This window comes from Typopeltis vanoorti, chromosome 16, assembly GCF_054136105.1.
Source record: "Typopeltis vanoorti isolate ZY-2024b chromosome 16, IOZ_Tvanoo_1.0, whole genome shotgun sequence".
NCBI lineage: Eukaryota > Metazoa > Arthropoda > Arachnida > Uropygi > Thelyphonidae > Typopeltis > Typopeltis vanoorti.
In genome coordinates this window covers 113,864,286-113,879,504 of record NC_143564.1, presented here as the reverse complement: position 1 = coordinate 113,879,504, position 15,219 = coordinate 113,864,286, and the positions used below count along the sequence as shown (strand labels likewise).

Below are 15,219 nucleotides of genomic sequence, written 5' to 3'. Positions count from 1 at the left end.
TTTTTATATAGCAGAACTATCACCTCCTTATCCATATTTGTCAGAGTTCTTCGTATTATAGCAATAATTTTCTGCAGTGTATCACCTGAACTTTATTTTCCTATTCACCATGATCCCCATATCTCTCACCTCCTGGAATATTCCTCTAATATGATAAACTTCATTCCATTTTCTCTGGCCATAGTGCATGACTATACACTCAGCAACATTCTTTCCCTATCATGACATTCATATTCTTCAGCCGAAGCACCAACCTATTTAAATCCTTGTACAGCAGAATCATATCAGAATATATGGATACTGCACTTCCTAATTTAGCAACATCAGCAGACAATTCAATATCCCTCTCAAACCTTTAACTGTATCATTAATATATAAATTAAACAATAGTAGTCCTAGAACAGAACCCTGTGGTACCTATCTTGTCACCTTCTTTTTTAGGAGAGATGCTGCACCTTCAACCCACAAATTGCTGGCACCTATCAGTCAGCCATCGCTAACCAAGCTTATCTAACCAACTGACTGTCCATTCCTATCCTGCTCAATTCCAACAATTTATCATGTGGCACTCTTTCAAATGCTTCAATAAAATCTAGAAAAATCGCTATATAAGCATCTTCTTCATCCAATACACTATTCACTTTATATATAATGTAACTAAGTTACTAAAGCAAGACTTCCCCTTAGCAAACCTATGCTGCTCTCTCCCAGAAGATTTCCGCAACATCTATATACAGTAATCTATGGTTGGAGACCATTAATTACTTAGATTCTTTCTTGTCTGTTGTGGCATATTTCTCCCCCCCCTCCCCTGCTCTTCTGGTATTGTTCCTGTTGCCATACTCTTGTTTAGCAACCAAGTCAATAGCAGGACTTGGTTTTGCAGAATGAAAAAATTCAAATTTTCAGCAGGAAAATCTGCACTTCCCATATGGAACTGGCTAACTATTTCAGTGAGACAACTTCTAGGATTTCACTTTCTTTCCGTCATCATCATCATACTACTCTTTCTGCTCTCACAATTCAAATATATGCTTTTGAGAAAGTTACTAAAAGTACTTTTATTTTTGAAGGCCTTCATTCCTCATCCCGTTTAGAATTCTTGCTTAAGCCATCATTTAACAACAGGTGTACCAATGCAGTCTAAAAAAGAAAATTTGGCATATCACAAATAACTTGAAACAAGAACTACAGTTTCATTCTTAGCCTACATGAAATATACAACAAATTCAAAATTCTTATTAACAAATCCACATCTGAATTTTGATTAGACCAAATATATGGGGTCCTAGATGCTCTCTCATGTTAAGGTGCAGCAGCAAAATGGTTCTGCAGGATGGCTGATTGATAGCTGATTGATTTATTTAATGGGACTGACTATTCAGTCCCATGTTAGGTAATGTAAATCAATTTAAGAGCTTGTGTTTTTTTGTTTGTATGTGTGTGTTTGGGGGGGGAGTATTTGTTTTACTTTCTCCCTCACACTCTGAGTGGTTTAACTCTTAATTTCAAAATAAAAAGAAAACACACTCTAACTAAACTCAAAATCAGGTTTGTACACAGGTTCATATCCCAGGATATTTCATATATAACTTAACCTATTTAACTCATTAAATCCATTAAGAGGTTGAGTCTTCAAATGCTTTATAAACAAAATAGAAATCGTTAATTTACAAATAACACAAATATATGCAACAATAAATTAACTACTTAACTACATATGTACTAATACATATACATCAATCACAACTTCAAGAAATAAGAAAATCATCTTTCTACATAATCACCCTCAGTGACATAAGTGATGAGTAATCTTATATGGATAAAAACTTCTGGAATTCCTGTGGAAACTTTTATTCCTTCTTGACACAGCAAAAAGACTAACATAAAAACTGCTCTCTATATGACTGCAACATGAGTCAATCAAATTATTTTTTGCATCCTAAAATTACAGAACTTTGAAGAAACACATATCTTGTCTTCATCCAAGACACTTCTATAAATTCACTTTTTTATGAAAGTAGCAGGATTTCACTCTCCATTGAATAAATCGCTAAAAACCATATCAACAGTTTCAATAACTTTTAAGACTGAGAATCCTAAATAAAGCAAACTTTACTGAACCCATTTCTTTATGAACTGGAAAGCAATAAAATTCCTTTCAGCTTTAACTGAATTAAATCCTATATGGATTAATGACTACTGTTAACTTCCCACTTATCTCTATATACAAGGATATCCTCTTTCAGCCTTCCATTTGTTTTCTAACTTTTCTTCTAATTTCTGTGCAGTTTTCATATATTGAAGACACAGAAACTCCACAATTTTCCCTCCTGCTGCATTCCTTTCCTACTCCTGAATAGTTGAGTGTCTAGTAATGTTTTTTAATGTTTTTTTCACTTCTGTGCATTCTTGGAAATGCAAAATTTACTTTCCATACGAGCAACTTCTGCTCCAGTCCACCACTGTTCTCCTCCATTTCTGCTTTCAGCACTACTTGAAATGGCAATAAAAGTTCCTTTCATAATGCAGAAAAGTTTATTTAATTATTATTTCAAAACAAAACAAGTAGATTTGATAATATTTCTTCCTTTCACAATCTTTCATGCATCAAAATACGCTCAGTTAATTATTTTCATGATATGAATGCAATTATAATTTTGCTTCTGTCTCGTAAGTGACCACATAATTCTTAAACATTTGTCTAGATACAAACAGCACAAACATTTCATCACTTAACAGCTCATACAGAATTATAATTAATCTCTGATAATTTATTTATTTTATATTTAAGCAAGACTTTAGTAGCCAAAAACAAAAATATTTCAAAATGTCTTGCTCATGACATACAAAAAAGAAACATTTTTAAATAACTACTTTTATAAAATAATGCCTTATTACTAACCTTTTAACTTTAAATTAATTAATTTTTTATTTTAATTTGTGGATATCTGAATTTTGGTATATATATATCACTATTTCATTATCTGGAAAATGCTTGAAAATTCATTGACATAGAAAAGAGATGCACTTTACTCGTTGACTCTTACAATCTACTTGAACATCTTAGCCAAAATTACCTAAAGCTACATAACTGCTATGCTGTTTTAAAAGAATTCATTCTGGTAAATTTTCCACTATAAGAAACTATTTCTTTCATTTCTACAGCTTTTCTCTAGTGAGAATCATTTGTATTTGGAAATGAACAAAAATTGTTTTAATTATTCCCATTTTTTTCCCCTGGTTTGACAGGTGATGCCAAAAAACTATATAAATCTGTTCATAGTCAAATCCTGAGTTTACCTGATGACTATCTGCTTTATCCTGCTCATGATTATAAAGGTAAGATTTGCCTGATTCATGCAGTAATAATGTATCTTGGCCAAATTAGCTATGTATATGTTGTTATAGATAGCCAACAGCATTGGATTTAAAGTATTGATGTTTCAATAGTTAATAATTGAAGTCGTTTGTAAGGACCATCTGTTTTTGTGTCTTATGAAGTAATGAGAACACTACAGGCATAACTCCGTTCCCTCCCTCCCTTCAAATTATTGATAGCCTGCATAAATGCATCTGTGGCAAGTCATAACTCATGTAACATAGGAATGTGGTATGGAATAAGTGAGTCAGAAGTGATGTGTACAGTAATTTATTTCAAATTTAATTATTAGCACCATAACTCTTTGCAGGAGATCCTCACTATGTAGCAGTGAGGACCTCCTTCAGTGTTCCTGCGCTTACCACAATCTCAGGCAATGCATTCCATTCACCAACCACTTTCCCTACGAAGAACCTGCCCCTCACCTCCTTTCTCACACCTTCCTACAGTTTCCAGGGATGGCCTCTTGTGTGAACCCTTCCATTCTATGACAAATCTCTTCCACATCAACTTGGTAACAACCGATTTAAAAACTTATGTACAATATGTCTCAATAATATACCTCTCTTTCTCTCTTTCCTCCTCCTCCACATTCCACAGAACAAAAACAGCCTTAGCAACTCTTTTGGACTTTTCAATATCCTCATCGCTATGAAAACCAGATATGCAAACAGTAATTTATAAGTAGACTGATTAAGGCATTATACAATGGAGTTATAATCACCTTCTTTATGTCAAGGTTCTCCTCATCATTACTATAATCTCATATGATGATTTCATAGCTTGAGCAGTGTGACTACTATGCTTCAGGTCTCAGTCTACTGCCTCTCCCTGATCTGTCATCCACTCCAGCAGGGCCACAACATCTGTTTGATTCTTCATTGTTCTCCCTAAGGTTTCATCATTATTTCCAAACTCCTGTGGCACACCACTGGTGACATTCATCTTTCTGAATACTACTCTCCCATATACAAGTTGATGATGCTTATATGAATATTGATCACCTATACAGCTCATTAGTTTAATATCTTACCCCATCTGTTCCAGTTTAGTTACCATCTTGTTTGTGTGTGGCAGTCTGTCAGAGGGGCCTTTGCCAAATCTAAATATATCACTGAATATGCATTGCCAGTGCGGTTGTCATTTTGTTGCACTGACAATGCATATTCAGTGATATATTTAAATTGATAAAACTTGATCTTCTTATAACAACCCTGTGCTGTCCATCACAGAGACTATGCTATTATCAACCTAATTCTGTATCCTACCAACAACTTCCCAACCTCTCCAGCATATTAACCACACAACTCCAGATGCACAGACTGGCCTATAATTTATAGCTTCAGTCTATCTTTGCAAAGTAGAACAACTATTCTCTTCTTGCTCCTTTGAGATTTACCCTGTTGCAAGACTCTTTTTAAAAAGGTACACTAAGGCTGCTGTTAACTCCTTGGAGCTCTAAGATATGTACTGATATGCTATTGACATCAAATTTACTTAATTGCTCTTATACTCACTCATCATCATTCAGTACTTTCACATTCCCTCTGCACTTAAGCTTCTCATTATGTCACATTTAGGAGAATATACCTTGATGAATTGATCATTCATTGACTATATCCTCTTTAGCAATTTCCAGTCTACTATTTTCGTCTATTAATATCATCGTACCATAATTATTCTTTCCTCAACTTGCCCCATTTTGAAAGAAGTCTCTAGGACTTTTCTTGGTCTGATTGGCTAATTTCTGCTTATACTACACTTCACTTTTCATACTGCCAGTATTCAACTTACACCTATCTTATTTAAGCCTTTTGACTCCCAGAATTAATTTGCATTGCACATTGCTGTTGATAAATAGCTCTAAAAGCTGCTTTGCAGCTTTTATCTCCTTTACACTTAACACCTTATTCTGTGCTATAGCTACAAGCCATCTCCTATCCTTTTCATTATCACTGGTTTTGTAGTTCCACATATACTCTCTTCATAGAAGTCTTCATTATAGCTGGCTGCCACCCAATGATTTCTCTTCGCATCTGGAGGGAAATCCAACACTCAATTAACAATCCTCTTCTGATATATTCTTGAGTGCACTACATTGCATACTGTCTGAGACAGTTGCTCATCAAGAAATTCATTTTCCTTATTCCCAAATATCTCTTCATTCTTAGTCTGTATTTCCATAATTAAAATAATCTATAATGATCACCTTTCTCTTGTTCACGAATTCAAGTTGCCTGTACATTTCTTCATTATCCACCACATTCCCTGGCTTATGGCAATTACTCCTAAATATCTCTTTCCAACTCAACATCACCAGAGTTAAAGATCGGTACCATCAACATAAGAAGCCTGAATGGCAAAGAAATGGAGCTAGTTGAGGAATTAGATAAGTACCAGATCGACATAATAGGGGTGACTGAAACAAAAAAAGACAAAAACTGGTGAGATCTTTCTAAGCAATAAATACAAAATATTATATTCAGGCAATGACAGTCAAGGAAAAGGAGGAGTAGCCATAGTATTCAACACTAAATACGAGGCTAATCTTCTTGAATGGCAGGCAGTCTCAAGTAGAGTAATGTGGGCAAATATCAGAATGGGAAACTGGAACTTTTGAAGCTTTAGAGAAAGCAACTGACACAATGAAAAAAGAAAAGTTGGTCCTTGTTGGGGATCCAAATTGCAGCGTAGGAAATGATTGTCAGACATACAAAAATATTTTGGGAAAATTTGGAGAAAAGAGCAAAGCTAATAATAATGGCAAATACCTGTTGGATTTCTGCTCAGGATATGGGCTGGTTATTACTAACACCATGTTTCAACATGGTTCACCAAGAAAAGCTTGGTGAAGAACAAATAGAGGCTGTCAGGATCAGATATTCACTTTACGACAAATAGTTGAGAAAGCATGGGAATATAACAAAGATCTGTATTTAAGTTTTGTCGATCTGGAAAAGGCATATGACAAGGTGTCAAGAGAGAAGCTATTCAATATGCTACAGTTATATGGTGTCAATGGGGCATTATATCAAGCAATACTTAGTCTTTATTTGAGTTGTAAGTCAGCAGTTAGAAATGATGGAGGTACAGAAAGATGGTTTAATGTTAAATCTGGTGTCAGACAAGGATGTGCATTATCCCCTCTGTTATTCATTATCTATATGGATCACATTATGAAGAAAAGCGGTATTAAGCATGATATCAAAATTGGAGATGTTAATGTCAGCTCTTTGTTTTATGCAGATGATGTTATACTTCTAAATAAATCCTTTACAAATCTACAAAATTCGCTCACTAAATTGAATATCTGTTATATTAGACTACTAATTATATGAAGAGCTGAAGGCTTCAATTCGGCGACGTGAACTTATTTAAGTTAAGGGATATTACATCCCATGTTGTTTCATAGCTGAATAAGAAACTCAAAGAGTTTCATGCTGAATATAGAAACTATATAAAGTTCGGCGAGTCCAAGCATAAGCAAATACCTGGATAGTGCAACACATAATCATTTGGTAGTGCAACACTGAGGCAACTCATAGTAAGGGTGGAGCAAGCCGATCAGTATTCTTGGTATTTATCCATAATGTGAAACCCAGCTCCTAGGAGCTGTATTACTGTTCTACATTATGAGAGAAGGTCACTACCCAGACCGGTTTCAACCTTTATTGAGGTCTCATCAGTGAGTAGGTAGACGTGGTCGTAGTAGGTAGAACAGTAATACAGCTTCTAGGAGCTGGATTTCACATTATGGGTAAACCAAGAATAGTAATCGGTGCTTGCTCCACCCTTACTATGAGTTGTCTCAGTGTTGCACTAATAAATGGGTTATGTGTTGCACTATCCAGGTATTTGTTTACAGTTGGACTCACCGAACATTATATAGTTTCTATATTCGGCATGAAACTCTTTGAGTTTCTTATTCAGCTATGAAACAATATGGGTTGTTATAATAGATCTCGTATGAAGGTCAGCAATAAATAGACAAAGACAATGAAAATAGGCAGAATCGTTTAAAATGTCAACTGTGTTGTGAACGGAGAACCTGTGGAACAAGTAAACATTTCAGCTACTTAGGCACGATTTTTAGTGAAAATGGTAAATTAAATATAGAAATAGACAATAGAATCAACAAAGCTAGTATGGTAGGAAGTCAATTGAATAAATTTGTATGGAATAAGAGAGAAATTAGTTGGAACACTAAATTAGCTGTATACAAAACAGTGTTCAAACCAGTTTTAACTTATGGATCTGGGAGCTGGGACAGAAGTAAAACACTTGACCAAAGACTAGAGACCGCAGATATGAGAGTCCTAAGAAAGATTAGAGGCGTGAACAGATGCATCAATGGCAATATCATATTAAAAATGAGGATATTATGAAAGAACCAGACATTATCAGCATCCAGGAATGCATTAGCAGAGCTAATCTCAGGTGGTATGGTCACTTAAACAGAATGGGCGAAGAAAGATTAGCAAAACAAGTGTTCTCTGCTAGGTTGGGAGGAAAACGACCCAGAGGAAGACCAAGATAAAGGTGGATTGATATGGTACAAAGTGCCTTAGAAGATAGAAATATAAGACCCCTGATAATGTTGGAGTGTTGACAAGTAACAGACTGATTTGGAGGAAAATTGCAGATAGGAAGTTAGTAATGATGTAAATTTTTCATGTAGTGAGGGTACCTGGCAGGAATTTGATGATGATCATATTTCTTTCCAGTAACTTCCACCTACACCACATGGTTCCTGAAATCCACTGCTAAATTTAAAGGGAAACTCTGGAAAACCATAGGTCAGTCTGGAAGCCATTTTGAAACCAGTCTAGAAACAAGAGAATGGTGAAGTTCCTTGTTAGTCTGTGGGATCCTTGGTAATCTTGTGGTATGTCTTAAGGTGAAATCTTGTTTTCTGTGATTTTATTAATTTCCTCTCTTGATTCCTTGCTGCTCTTCAATTCGTCTTCTTGACATGTCAAAAGAGTGACTTTCCCTTTGGTTGGAAAGGCTCGTTCACATGGCATGAAATTTCAAGGAATATTTATAAAGTCTGTTGACTGAAGATTAGTTAGCTTCATTCAGAAGGATTGGGTTTTTCTTCCTCAAAAAAACTAATACCTCTTCTACTAACATACACAGTTCTCCCTTTCTCTTCTTTGTGCATCATGAGTAATACTTTTCAAGGGTGTCAAAATACGTGGAGACACAAATCCTCCTCCATTTCAAGGGTACAACAGTACCCTTGAAATGGAGAAGGTATGCAGAACCAAACATCCTCTCGTCCATTATGTAAAGAATCTTCATAAGGGTTTTTACCTGTGAAGGGATATTATCAGGTCTCATGTAAGGATGACAAAATTTTCTCTTCTGGAAACTCAGGGATGTTTTTCATACCACAAAACAGGCAGATTAGCCAGGAGAACACACAACATAGCATAGCTTAAAGATATTCTATGTTTGTTGCTTTGATTGTAATTCAAAACATCCACAACCATCTACAGTCCTCCCAACCTTGCATATGGTGTCTGATACTGCTTCCTTAAAACATTCCTTGACCATTATCCAATCACTGCTTCAAGCTGTCCTCTTAGGTTTTTATAATCACCTTCTTTGTGGTTCCACAAATAGGATTCTCTTGTTAACTGAAAGAAGAAGTCTAGTCATCTCCCATCAAGACGACATGATTATCCTTTCCTTTTGGAACTATAGTGGTTCCAAAATGTTATTGACAGTTTCTCTGATACTGTTACCAATTTAGCACTCTCAATCCCAGAATCTTCTCCAGCTCTCATTTCCTTCCCTCTTTGTCTTAGTAGTTGAAATCTCTTCCTTTAATAATTAAGTCTCCTGCACTGTGCATGCATTGTGATGATTTGCTAATGCATTCAGTCCTTATCCTCTCTTACCCCCTTTGTATATACCTACACTCAGCTATATGTTTTGTCATGTTGCCTGTCTTACACAGACAGCTTCAAATACACTGCCTTCTCCATCTTTGCTCCTACACTCCTATACGTTTGGATTGCAATTCTGCTGTTTCTTTCTGTTCTCTTTAAAAATACTTTATCCGTTAGATTCTGTTCCTATACCTCTCTCAACCAATCTAACTAATGCCTACAACTTTTGACCAGGTTGCACTAACCCATACCATAAACTCCTTTCCCTTATGCTGAATATGAGGGTAGTCTGAAAAGTTCTCGGCCTCTACCATAAATGGCAACACTATCGGTGTTTTTTTTTTTTTTTTTTTTTTTTTTTTTTTTTTTTTTTTTTTTTTTTCCCCTAAGTTGGAACATCTGTCATAAGCATCCATGTGAAATTGCAAGTCATTCTATCAAGTAGTTTGTTTTATACATGTCTTAGCCTTAAGGGAGATTATGTTGAAAAATAAAAATAATTTTGAAATTATAAGTTTGTTTTTTTATTGTTAGGCCAAGAACTTTTCAGACCACCCTCATAGAGGAGTTTTTTGCCATTAGAGATGTCAGCTGATAAAGAAAACCTGGTTCTTGGAGATCTATATAACAGTAGGAAATGAATACTAGATGTATAGGAATGTTTTGGGAAATTTTTGTTTAAAAAACAAACCCAATAATAATGGTATGCATCTGCTGAATTTATGTTCATGACATGGAACTATTTAGTAATGAGAAATAAGAAAAGTTTTTCACACTGTTATTATTAATAGTGAGATTTTCATACTGGTTCAGGTATAAGAGTAGACAGGAGAACTTTTCAAACCACCCTCGTACTTCTGGCATGAGTATGCAAAAATTCCTGATCCCCTTAGAGACCCACAACCGTCATTTCACTTTTCATTGACTATTCCATTAAATTTTCTGTGCTGGAGAGCTACATTCAGCATTTTTAAATCATTCTCCGACTCATTCACTTCAATGGTGCCTGCACACACAAACAAATGCCTGCATCCTGCTTAGGATACAAAGAACCTTCATAAGGACTTTTCAGTTGAAGGTGAATTAGCAAGCCTCATATGGAAATGGAATTGTGTTTAAAGTATAAAACTCAGGTGTCTCATCCTATAAACTAGCTAGAACACACACAATTTACTGACATAATATACTGTCCTCATGGCTTTAGTTGCTTTGTCTGTAAATCGAAAACTAGCTTGACCTTCTCTTCCCCATCACAAAAATGTTGCATGTATAACATACACAACTCCTATCTCCAAACCGATTCATGTAAGATCCATTACTAATTTCTAAGTCCTTCCTTTCATCAAATCCACTCATTCATTCCTTCTCTTCATCGCACATTCACAAACTACTTGCCTCCCGCATGACCTACTCATTTGCAAACATGATCCTTCTCAGCTCACCTCTGTTGTACTGTTATAGTAGATTCACAATCTTTACTCTTTTCTCACTTCTATTTTGGTAGTTCCAGCAACTCTATCTTAATTTCTTGCATGCTACACTTGTCCAATTCCAGATTATTTGTACCTATCAAAAAGATGATCTCTTTCGATACTCTCAGTCAGTTAATAAAACATCAGTACCCTCACTTGCTGTGAACATTGTGGTAGGGAAGTGCGAAGGAAGTAGATGATCAGACATTGAGTCCAATATTTGGATCATCTGTCTGGATCTTCCACATATTAAATGATAAATCATTTATCATTTAGTATTACCTAATAGAATCATGCTTTAGAATTGAGTACGATGCACTTGGTGCAGCAGGTATGAACTTTATAAATCACTATGTTTAATATATTATGAGCATAAAAGAAAAAGGACTACAGTCCCTGTTTTACACAAACTATTGTACTTAAATTTATTCTAATTTTTTTGTATTAAACCTCAGTTTCTTTTGTGGAGTTATTTGGAAGAATCTGAAGAGCTTCTGTAGCTCGACTGGTTTCGACTGAGCCCTTTGGTTGGAAAGACCTAAATTCGAATCCTGTCTATGATGCAAAGAACTTTTATGAGGGCTTTTCAATTAAAGATGAGTTAACCAGTCTCTTACAGAGGTGGAGGGTTTTCATCCTTTAAAATAGGCAAACTGGTTCCATGAATACACATATTCACAGACATAAAAATACTCACCCTTAGGGGATGCAGCAGAAGGAAGTGGCAAGCTATCTGCATTAGTTGCATAATACAGGGGACTCAACCCATCTTGAAATGAGAAATGGATAGATGTGGAAGAATTTATGCTGTTTATCTGTAAAGGAGCCTATAAAACTACAGAATAGGAAGTGATAATGCAAAGTTTAGCAATTTGCAGTGATAATGCTAAGTTGGGCAAGTTGCTAACAGTTTTATTTTCAGAAACATATTTTGAGTTTTTTTTTTTTTTAATATTGATTAAACTGTAACGTGATTATAAGTTGATGCCATTATCATCATTGTATTATTTAAAATATTTGTCCAAGGTAATAAACCTGAGCTTAATGTCACATGTTCAGAGCTCTTGTTTGGTTAAACTGTAACATTATTTCAATTGCACAGACTGTAGATATTTATTTGATCTTTTGAAATTATTATTATTTCTTTAGTGGATTATTTATTATTTTTTTCATTTTTAAATTGTTTATGATTGATTCTAACTAGTCTAGCCATAAATACTATTACAACTTGAACAGCCCATAAACCTTTAATCTATCAGTAAATCATTTACAGCTTTCAGCACATACAAACTATATGAGTGCTACATGCATGTAGCAGCACTCAATGTTCAAAATGTTTCCCTTTTGCTTTCATGTATGCCTGAAGTCTGTGAGGCCATATATTGATGGCAGTAAACACTCAATGGAAATGCTGCCATTGATCGATCCAAATCCATCTTCAGGCTGGTGATGATGGTATGTCATTTCTTGCAGGCCACTCTCTCAAGCTCCAACTACAAACTGAACTCCAACAGATTCAGATTGGGACTTTCAGATGGCCAATAAGATGGTGATATCCCCTGGTACATCACCCCACCACCACCACTAAACCATCACTGATGCTGGGTCATGACCTCTCTTGATAGGTCGCCTCGTTCTTGATATAAGGATTCTTATATCAAGAACTCCCAACATTTCTTTCTGGAGAAATGAAAAAACATCAGTTTCTCTGAAGATAATATTATGGCTAGCCTGGATGTCACATCTCTGTTCACAAATATCCAGTTTTAGAAGTCATCGACATCTTAGAAAACTTGTTCCCACCAAACATCACCAAATTGTTCAAGCATTGCTTAACTTCAAATTATTTTACATGGCAAAAAACCTTCTACAAACAACTCACTGGATTAGCCATGGGTAGCCCTCTCTCTCTCCTTCTTGTGCTGACCTATTCTTAGAAAATCTAGAAACTCACATTTTATCCCAAATTACCCCAAAACCAACCACATGGTTTAGGTATGTTGACAACATCTTCATCATTTGGAATCACAAAAAAGAAGAATTGATAGATTATCTAAACAAAATTAATTGCTTCCACAACACCATCAAGTTCACATTGTAACTAGAAAAAGATAATAAATTTCCATTCTTAGACGTCCTTATTAAGAAACAAACTGACAATAGCATCAACCTGTCAGTATATAGAAAACCTACTAACACTGGACGCCACCTCCATTTCGACTCATCTCACCACATATTCGAGAAACTCAGCATTATCCATATGCTCAAAAAAAGAGCTATACAGTGTACCACAGACCCTGGCGACCTACAAGAAGAATTAATGAAAATATCCAAAGATCTATCCCTAAATGACTACCCTACAAGAATCATCAACAAAATTCTCTTTAGTGACATACTGCAAAGACAACGAGATGAAAACCAATACATCAGCTCTATAACAATTCCATTTGTTGGTGCCATATCCAGAAAATTAGCTCTTCTAAAACCATATAATATCAGAGTAACCTTCAAACCTATTGAGACCATTCAAAAGTTTATAAGATCACTGAAAGATAGCCATCCTTTCTACAAATACTCTGGAGTTTATAGCATACCTTGTTCTTGCGGTATTAATTACATCAGACAGCATCTAGAAGTTTTGATACAAGAAAGAAAGAACACATAGGCTATGTAAGGAATAACAGACAGGATAAATCAGGCCTTTCTTCACACTTTGCCTCTACCAACCATAATATTGAATGGGATATGAGTCATATGCCCTACATAAAAGACAACTACCATTCCAGAACATTTAAAGAAGCTGCTACAGTCGCCTGTTCAACAGGTAACTTAAATAAGAATCAAGGCCTAATCTTACCAGATATATGGAAAACTCTAATCGGATCATTTAACCAAAAAGAAATGAACTTTCATGAAAATTACATTAAATATCTCAACAAATAAAACGTTGCAGTTGTGACACGCGTATTATATCATTGTATATATAAATTATATAAAGTTATCATGCACAGTGATAACTTTATATCATTTTTTGAATTGTCGATTAGTTTCCTAGTTTTTGTTACTTTCTATTGCTTACCAGTGTATTCCTTTGAAAATGCTGACAGATATCAGTCAGCGAAACATTGGATATTAAACTAATATTTACTTGACTAACATACAGAATTAAGTCTTTAATTTATTATTACTAGTAGTCAAGAAAAAGGTCATAAAAGTTTCTAACAATATTTCTGATTTTTGCTGATGTTGTTTTTATACACATTTTAATAATATGCATTCTTTGTGAGTGTGTTGTTTTCAACAGAAGTGATTATTTCAGTCATAAAATATAGTTATGAATGAATTAGAATTACAGTGCCTTTGCCAAATGTGTGAAATGGAAAATCATTTTAGTGTAAATAATTATTGAAATAATTTTACAGGAAATACAGTAACAACAGTTTTGGAAGAAAGAAAATATAATCCTCGGCTTACAAAATCTAAAGCAGAATTTGTTGAAATAATGAAGAATTTAAATCTTTCATATCCAAAAATGATTGGTAAGTTTCTTCTGTATCTTTTCTAAATATCTTCTTAAAATGATTGAAAGTTTTTCCTTCAGTGTTGAATATTATTATGCAGTGTCTATTTACATGTTTTTCTCTCTCTCTCTCTTTCCCCTTTTTTGTTTGATTCTGGTTAATCTCAACAGAGTCAGAAGGATTCTTCCTTCTCTTGCAAACACATACATACATACATGCAAATGAAAGAGCATCTTCAATTGGCAAACAACTGGCTTAATTCCATCCCAGTTCAAATCCCAGGTAGGAACCAAGGACCATATCAGTTTAAATTTTCCTCAGATCCTTAAGTTGAGTTACCTGGTCTCATATGAAAGTAATGATATTTTGTTCCTACAAAATATACCAGCTGGTCAAAAAACATGAACGACTAGCATACATTATACTGAACTTTTCATTTTAGTAATCCCAGTCAGTTGCAGTTCTCTAGATCACTGTTTCCCAAAGGATATGACCCACAGGAAAAGATTACTAGTCCTCAAAAAATAGTTAAAATATAGTATGCATAATACTTTCCCTAGAGAAAGCTGTAGGTATTAAAAAATAAAATTATATAATGGAAATGCATTCAAGTTTAATAACATTACATGCAAAAATAAAGTATAGAATTTTACATACTTGGGAGCTAATGTTGATATCAACTAAAGGTGAAACTGACGAGGGTGGTCTGAAAAAGTTCTCGGCCTTGACCATAGATGGCAACACTATCGGCAAGATTTTTTTTTTTTTCTGAATTGGTACATTTGTCATAAGCATCCATGTGAAATTGCAACATTCTATCAAGTAGTTTGTTTTATACAGCTGTCTAAAGCAAAAGTGTTGTCTGTATCCCTTGAAATGGATAAAATTGAGTATCATGCATTTATAAAATTCTTTGTAAAAGAAGGTTTAATGGCAAAAGCAATTCA

At 34.8% G+C, this 15,219-nt stretch overlaps 1 protein-coding gene across 4 annotated transcripts in view; it reads left to right on the top strand.

The window, feature by feature from the left end:
- The window catches only part of LOC150098270 (uncharacterized), a 120,403-nt gene that overhangs the window by 78,830 nt on the left and 26,354 nt on the right, over positions 1-15,219 (top strand). For all 4 annotated transcript variants that reach the window (XM_090406242.1, XM_090406239.1, XM_090406241.1 and 1 more), the window contains 2 exons: positions 3,253-3,342; positions 14,174-14,290. In XM_090406242.1, the coding sequence (XP_090262368.1) occupies positions 3,253-3,342; positions 14,174-14,290 (207 nt within the window). The remainder of the gene's footprint in view (positions 1-3,252; positions 3,343-14,173; positions 14,291-15,219) is intronic.